The sequence below is a fragment of the Heteronotia binoei genome, chromosome 7 (genome assembly GCF_032191835.1).
Source record: "Heteronotia binoei isolate CCM8104 ecotype False Entrance Well chromosome 7, APGP_CSIRO_Hbin_v1, whole genome shotgun sequence".
In the NCBI taxonomy this organism is placed as follows: Eukaryota; Metazoa; Chordata; class Lepidosauria; order Squamata; family Gekkonidae; genus Heteronotia; species Heteronotia binoei.
This window is the reverse complement of record NC_083229.1, coordinates 96803183-96811013: the sequence shown is the minus strand read 5'-3', so window position 1 is coordinate 96811013 and position 7831 is coordinate 96803183. Positions and strand designations below refer to the sequence as shown.

The 7831-nt window shown below is 43.5% G+C and overlaps 1 protein-coding gene across 1 annotated transcript; it reads left to right on the top strand.

Moving 5' to 3' along the window:
• The first annotated feature begins 579 nt into the window (after positions 1 to 579).
• Positions 580 to 6428, top strand: CBLN2 (cerebellin 2 precursor). Its single transcript, XM_060244068.1, has 3 exons — positions 580 to 1029; positions 4106 to 4225; positions 4777 to 6428. The coding sequence occupies exons 1-3, from the start codon at positions 721 to 723 to the stop codon at positions 4972 to 4974; spliced, it is 627 nt and encodes a 208-aa protein (XP_060100051.1). The 5' UTR covers positions 580 to 720; the 3' UTR covers positions 4975 to 6428.
• Positions 6429 to 7831: the final 1403 nt, after the last annotated feature.

Genomic DNA, 7831 nt, shown 5'->3' with positions numbered 1-7831 from the left:
CTTGTACTCGGTCGGGCTGGCCCCCAGGTCAAGGCGCCCGAGATCCCAACCTCAATGTATGTCCGGCTCTACAAATGTATGGGGATCACATGCGAGCGTTGTGCTTATCGGATTATACACTCACACAGCAGCCTGCGATCTCCAGACCGGCTGAGCGCATTCGCTGAAGAGTAGTCCAAGGCCGGCTGGCGCAAGTTATCTCCCCAAGAGGAGTCGACGGGGCCATTTGTTTCTCTTCCCGCCACCGCAAGCCCACTAGCCCTCTCGCTGGGAGGGCGCCGGGGGGAGGGTGGGGGTGGCAGGGCGGGTAACGGCTTAATAAGGAGGAGGAAGAGGAGAAAGAAGAGGCCGGCGGGGAATCGATCCACCGCCCCAGCCGGAGCCGCGGAACGGCCCGTCAAGGTCTTTGTCTGTCTCACATCGGAAGGGACGGAGCAGTGAGCCCATCCCACCCGCCCGCGGGGGGCTCTCGGAGGGTCTGCGCCGGGCTCCTCTCTGACGCTGGCTTCTTTCTTTCCCCGCAGGCTGCCGCGGCCCCCCCGCCCGCCTGTGAGGTCGCCCTTTGGCCCCCCGCAGAAGCGACGCCCGCCTGCCCGTCGCCGGCAGCTGCAGCCCAGTCGCCGCCTGAGCGCCAGCCCGAGAGCCGAGGCAGCCGCCGGGACCGTCGCCCTCCAGCCGCCCCTGCGGGACTCCGCGGCTGGTGGCGGGCGCTGCGGCGAGATGCCCGGGCGGCTGCGGCCGGGAGGGCGCTGGGGGGCGCTGGCGGGGGCGCTGGCCCTGCTGCTCTTGCTGCTGCTGCCGGCCGCCTGCCCGGTGGTGGGCGCCCTCAACGACACCGAGCCCATCGTGCTGGAGGGCAAGTGCCTGGTGGTGTGCGACTCCAGCCCGTCCGCCGACGGCGCCATCACCTCCTCCCTCGGCATCTCCGTCCGCTCCGGCAGCGCCAAGGTGGCCTTCTCGGCCACGCGCAGCACCAACCACGAGCCCTCCGAGATGAGCAACCGCACCATGACCATCTACTTCGACCAGGTCAGGCGACATCGGCCCCGCCCCCTTGGCCGGCCCCGCCCTCTCTTCATTAAGCCTTCCCTTTGCGTCCCCTTCCGCAGTTAAGCCTTTCCCATCCGCCTTAAACCAGTCCGGCGGTCCCAGCCCCTGCCAGTCCATTCTTACTCCCCCTAGTGGTAGTAAACGCTTCTCCTTTTTTTGTCAGTCTGTACCCATAACCAGCTATCTGTTCCTTGCTTAGCCTCCACTCTTGCTGTCCCTGCTCTAACCAATTGCCTGCTCCCTCCATTCTCATCGCCCTTCCTTCCCCCACCCCTCAGAAACATCTCACTCACCATTCCTCAATTAGCCTCCCTACTTCCCTTCCAGCATCAGTGACTGGCATCCTCTTTCCATTCTCTACTTATGTGGCTAACCCCCAACCACTGCTCTGCCTCATTTCCCCCTGCAGGCACCTTCCCCTGATCTTTATGATTACAGCCCTGGTTCCCGATGACCCCTCTCAGATGTAGACTCTCTGCTTGTTTCCAAGACCATGCCCTGGTTTTTCTCCTAATAACATGCTGAAACACAATCCTTATTCTTTCTCCTCGCCTCAACTAGCCATCCCTCAACCTCATTCGTATAAACCCTCTCCCGTCAGTCCTTCCTGCCTGGTCCATATTTCTTCTTTGACCCCTCATTTTAGTAATTTACAGCCAGCATCCTGGCTATACCCTTTGGATTTGACTGGCCCACAGAAGGCTCTATGCTTGGATATCCTTTGGGGTCAAGCATCATTTCCCACTCATCTCATTCCCCACACTATAAATTATGGGTAGACATTTCTGTAGGCCATGATGATGGGCTTGTAGTTTGGGTCTGGCCCAACTTGGATTCTAAGAGCGCAATAAAGTGTTCCCAAATTCTTTCCCCTCCAATCTTGAGCCCTATGCATAGGATCCTGTTGCCACCAACAAGTATCTTCAAGAGAAAAGAAGGTGGCTTCTTTTCTCCTGTCCCCAGTCACAGTGTCAGCCTGTGTGGCCTTCGCTTTCATAAATATTGCAGCATCTGATGTCTCCAGTGTTGAGGTTCTGGGATTCCTTCCTTAAAAGTCAGATAAAGACAGAAAAGTTGGTGGAAAGGAAGCTAACAAAATTTGGGAATAGTGCAGGATGGGGACAGTCAAAGGCACTGCCTGCATTAGCTTTTCCTCGTTACTCATTGGAGACAATCTACATGCACATAGAATGCCTAACCTTATTGCTGAAATATAGGAAGAAAGGAAAGAGAGTACTGATAATCTTTTCTAATCTTTAAGATGTAGCATACATATTAAAGGTACTTGTTGGTTGCTACAAGATCTTAAGATAAAGGCTTATTTGTGCATACACAAAATGAATAGAAATCCATCCCGAATGACTCAACATGGATTATCTCCTATCTGCCCTTTTGACATCACTAACCTATTAGTTCTCTGCTCCATCTTTTGTATCTTTTTGCGTGTTCAATTATTACAAATTACCAGGAAGCCTATTTTGACATTTGCAGGTACACACTTCCTTTTGTTTGTATGGAATTTTTCCACTTCCTCCCTGTTGACAGATAATTATAATAGTACACCTACAATACTGCATACGTATATTACAATTTTGTTTATAATATGCATGTGATTTTATCACGCTTTAGAGTAAAAGCCTTTAAAAAACTTTAAAAAGCTTTTTTAAAAATGTAAGTTTATGCAAATTTCAATTTTCAGCAAAATGATAGGTAGTGGCAGGTGTGTGCTTTGGTTACTTAATTAAGAAAACATTGCAGGGTGCTAAAATCTGGTCATTCAATTTTTTCCTTCTTTTTTTCACCCTTAAAAGATACAAATGGATAGTATATAAAGGATAGCCAACGTTTTCTAACTTCTGACTGTTTCAGTTCATTTCTGTGTACATGCAAATAAACATTTTTTTATTGAAGCTTTTTTTTTAATTGTAAAAGTTCTGAATCTGGAGTTACCTAGCAGCAAAATAAATAAATAAATAAATAAAAAGGTCAAGAATCACAAGAGACTTTTGGGTATCTGGAAGTGTGTTGTACTGCGCCAGTGAGCTTTGGGTCCAATCTTGACAATCCTTTGTCTCAGATGGAGCCAGCAGGAGGCTATGTTAGCTTTACTGAGCCTTCAGATCCCAAGCAAATCTTGTAAGCAGTTATCTGAGATTAGCCACTAGATTTCTGATCTGATTCAGAAAGGCGGAGGAAGAATCCCAAGCATCTAATGTGGGATGCTTTCTTGGCTCCGACTCACAGTTCTTTAGTGCTTTCTACTGGGAGGGGCAAGTCCATTCCTTGTGGATCCATTCCTCTTTTCTGTTCCTCTGCAAGATGCTTTTGAAACATTCATAACTCGGCTGGAGAGATTGCTTCCCATTATTCTAATTGGTAGATTGCACTCACTTTTTTTTTTTAACCACTCTGCATCTATGTATGACTAGTGCTGTCTCTGAGGGTTCAAATGCATCCATCCCACTTATTGGTTTGAGCCTAATTGAATTAGTCCCTATGTGGGTGGGGGTGGAGGATCGCAAAGAAAACAAAAATACCCAAAGAAGTAACTTATTTAAAATTTTAACACCTTCCATTCCTGTTACTCCATTACACGAGGCATGACAGGGTCTTATTCTGTTTTTCATTAAAGTGTGAGCCCCGTGGGACATAATTAGTTTCAATACTGTCGCAGAGAAATGTAAAAAATCCTCAGCTGACGGGTTATTTCTCCCTTCTTTTGTGTGTACCATGTGTCTTGTCTCAGGGAGGATATATTATGGTTTCTCCTGCCCTGTGAAGACAGGCTGCTGTCATATGTTGCTTTCATTCTTTCCAAGAGGTTTGGGTGCACCACTGAGTAAATCAATCAGCTGTCTGAAGCAATCCCTTTTAAAGCACCTTGGAAACAGACTCCTTCCCCCTACAGTCCATTTTAATTGTACAGCAAATGCCATTGGTGTTGCCTGGCTTTGAGGGTTGCTGTTGAATTCTCTAGCCCCTGCTGCTCTCCCACTAGCATGGAACTAAGGCGTGACCTGTTTCCTCCTCTTTCCCTCCCCTCTTTTCCTTTCAGGTATTAGTTAATATTGGCAACCATTTTGACCTGGCTTCCAGTATATTTGTAGCACCGAGAAAAGGGATTTATAGTTTCAGCTTCCATGTTGTGAAAGTATATAACAGACAAACTATCCAGGTATGTACTGATGTCGGATACTCTTCTTTTTACTTTATTTATTCTTTTTCTTTGCAGAATCATTCACAGGAAAACGAATAAAGCAGAGTATGTGGAGACACATAATAAAGACAGAACTTGTGCATTGAATCTTTTATTAATATGCCCTTTCTCAGCTCTAAGAAACAGCAGGATGCGGTCACTGCTTTCAGCTGCCACTATTAACTACCAAGCCCTGCTCATGGCTAGCACCAGTCTGCTGGTCTTTGCTGTCAGAGCTATTCCTGGTGGCAGAGAAATGCTCATGAGCCGGGTTAGGAGACACATTTTGACCACCCAAAACATTTCTATATGGGATATCTTTCCCTCTCCTTCTCTATCTCATGCTTGAAATAAATCCTGTTTGCAAGTCAGGGAGAACCATTTAAAAAAAAATTCTAAATGAATAAATTTTACATTGCACTTTAGGTTGAGAAACTGCATGCTGTAAAGTCGTAATGTTTTGTGATTGGCGAAAAGACATGTTGTAAACTTCTGAGACTTCTCATTTTGTGTTTCTTTTGCATTTCTAGGTAAGTTTAATGCAAAATGGCTATCCAGTGATTTCAGCATTTGCTGGGGATCAAGATGTCACCAGAGAAGCAGCCAGCAATGGGGTCTTGCTTCTTATGGAAAGGGAAGACAAAGTGCATCTCAAACTGGAGCGGGGAAACCTTATGGGAGGGTGGAAATATTCAACCTTTTCTGGCTTCTTAGTCTTTCCACTATAAAAGGAGGGCATAGAGAAACCTGATCTGCAAGCTGGAACAAGGATCCAACCATTAAACAAACAAACACACAAACAAACATTCCCTCCCCTCCCAGAACTTGGCCAGACCTGCCAATAATTCCAGCCACCCAGTCAGACTGCCATAATAGAAGAACGAGAACCCTTCTCAGTGCCACTCTTTGCTTTGACTCTTGACAGATCCTTGGCAAACTTGCGGCTCTAATTAGTTTTAGATGACAGTGATCTTTAAGAGAAATGAAATTATCAACCTGAGCAATTTGTACCTGTGATTGTAAAGTCAATTTTGGATTTTATTGTTGGGATCATTGACTTTCCTCCCTCATTCTTTTTTTGTTGTCCTAAAAGGGACAAATGAACTGGGACCACATGACTGCTTCTCCAGGGCTTAACCTCCAAAGCCAAGAAGAATCTAACATCTGACAAAGTGTTCTTGCAAAGCTTTTTTCTTTTTGTGTTTGTATAGCCTTAACAAAAAAAGACAAAAATAAGAATGGCTTCAACTTCAGTCCTGTATCTTTTGGGGGAGGGAAATTTTTGGGACATTAACTGTGTGAAGAAGTGCTTTATCCAGTGAAGCAAATTTTGCACGATTGGAAACTATTTTGTTCTGTGTTACTTGTGTTTTTCATCATTTTTTCGTTTTTTTAATTTTTCTGACTCTCTTTGTGTTAAAGAAGCAAGCTAGAGCAATCGATAAAACAAGCACATATGTACCGCATAGCTCGCAGTGAAACTAACCAATAAAACAGTTCTGCCTCCGCTATCTAGCTGATCTAATGGAAGAATTTGTCATGATGTGAGGAAGAGAGTGCACAACCTGATCCTCCAGTCACAATTTGGAACCTTCAAAGGGACTGACATTTCTGAATTGGCCTGACATTTCCAGAAGCTGTTTCAGAAGGCTATGAATCTCTTATTTGAACATATCTTAAAAACAACAGCATTTCTTTGCATTTTGGGAAGTCCTTTGGTGCTTTATTTGATGGATTTTATTACTAATGCCTTGAATATTTCGTCTCTTTGAGTGCTCTGATGAGTTGTCTCCTCTCTGGTTTATATTAACAACAACAACAGTTTGACATCGTAACTGCCAAGATCAGATGTGTATCAGCAGCTGCTGTCAGTATGTGTACAAGAACCAGGGACATTGAAACCCCAAGGTTGCAAAAGCTTAGTCAGGTTTATGTGGTAGCTATGAGTACACCAGAAATTGTATTTAATTTTTAAAAAATTATTTTTCTGTTGCTTCTTTTCCAGTTAGCATCCAAAGACTTTCAAGTACAGTCTTTATCTAAAACTGTATACCAGAAAGGTCACTGATTCCAAATGATAAAAGAAGAAACCTCAGGTTGAATTCAAATTCACCTTCTATGTGTCAATGTAACCAAAATGCTAATGGACTTTAGATTCAGAATAAATGGGTTTCATGTCCAACTTGCCTACTTTTCAGTTTTATATAAGTATAAAAAATATTTGATTGTGCACCATGGGGAAATGACTGTTTAAGCTCAAATAAGCCATGAGTGGCACTTAATTTTATGTTATTTTAAGCTGTCAGCTTATTTAATTTATTGTTTAAAGTTTTTTTTAATTCTACTTCAGTTGTTGAATAGATTGGAGTTTTATTTCATTTCTTCTGTTGTGTTGGTTATCTGCCCTTCACAAAGGACAAAAATAATGCAAATAATGTTTGCAGAATACAACTAGTAGACATATTGCATGTTGGAATTATGGTGGACATATTTCCATTGTAAATCTGTCATTAAAACATCACTGTCAGTTAAATATATTCTTTTTAAAAAAGTTTATTTACCTGTATAGTGCTTCAAGCTGTTTTAAAAGACAAGAATTCTGAAAAACAACTGTTTTACCCCTTTTGATTTCTTTTCCATTTATCTTGGAGGATATTGTAGTGTTTATCGATATTGGTTTTGTATTTTCCTCTTCCTGTTTCAAGCCCTATGCAGATGTTTCTCCACTGTCCACAGGGTTCGATCAGGATTATATTGTACAGCATGTCTCATCCATACTACGATTTTGTCAACTCATTTTCACATTTATGTAAGGCTCTGCATGCCTGCTGCTTAATGCACTTAGGAAACAATCCTAAGCAGGTCTACACAAAGGTCCCAATTTATTCAGTGAGCTCATTACCAGGAAGGAAGGTGTTGTTAGGACTGCAGTTTACACTGCGATTATAAGAAAAATTATGCCTTTCTAAGCCCATTGATTTAAAAGAATTTAGAAGGGTGTGACTTTGCTTAAGATCGTACTGTTGGACTCTACTGATGCAATCTTCACACCTTGGTTTTGCGATGTGCTTAATGGCCAGGTCGGACCTAAACACACTGGGCTCGATGTCTGTAGATTTCTATGCAAATCTGAATTGTAATTGTGGATAATGTGTAGTACGATCCTGAACAAAGGAAAAGAATGTCTGCATAGGACTTTGTTTTCTCATGCTCGTGCTTACTGCAGTGATCAATTTTTTGTTGTTGTGGGAATTGTAGGGAAGTCTTCAGTTGCAAGAATAGCAGGGTTTCAGCTGCGTTTTACAAAAGCCGCTTGGAAGGAAGTTGAAAACAAATTAGGACAATGAACAGTTGGGTTTTTAAAATGCTTTTTTAATATATACATAATAGATTTTCAACACACTTTACTAAATGATGGTTAACAGTTGTTGTTTTGCAGGTTTCAGTGACTAAGAGTTGCAGATTTGACAGTTTGCTGAATTTATTGCAATGTAGTGTCTTGTGCTAGAGGTGTATACCCGCCAATGAGAAAGGATTTCATGAGCTCAGCAGCTAGTTATGCTAAGCAGGGAAAAGCCCTCCAAA

Coding starts and splice junctions, on each gene's coding strand:
- CBLN2 (XM_060244068.1), top strand. CDS start 721: ATGCCCGGGCGGCTGCGGCCGGGAGGGCGCTGGGGGGCGCTGGCGGGG. Junction 1,030..4,105: donor TGACCATCTACTTCGACCAG/GTCAGGCGACAT, acceptor TTTTCCTTTCAG/GTATTAGTTAATATTGGCAA. Junction 4,226..4,776: donor ATAACAGACAAACTATCCAG/GTATGTACTGAT, acceptor TTGCATTTCTAG/GTAAGTTTAATGCAAAATGG.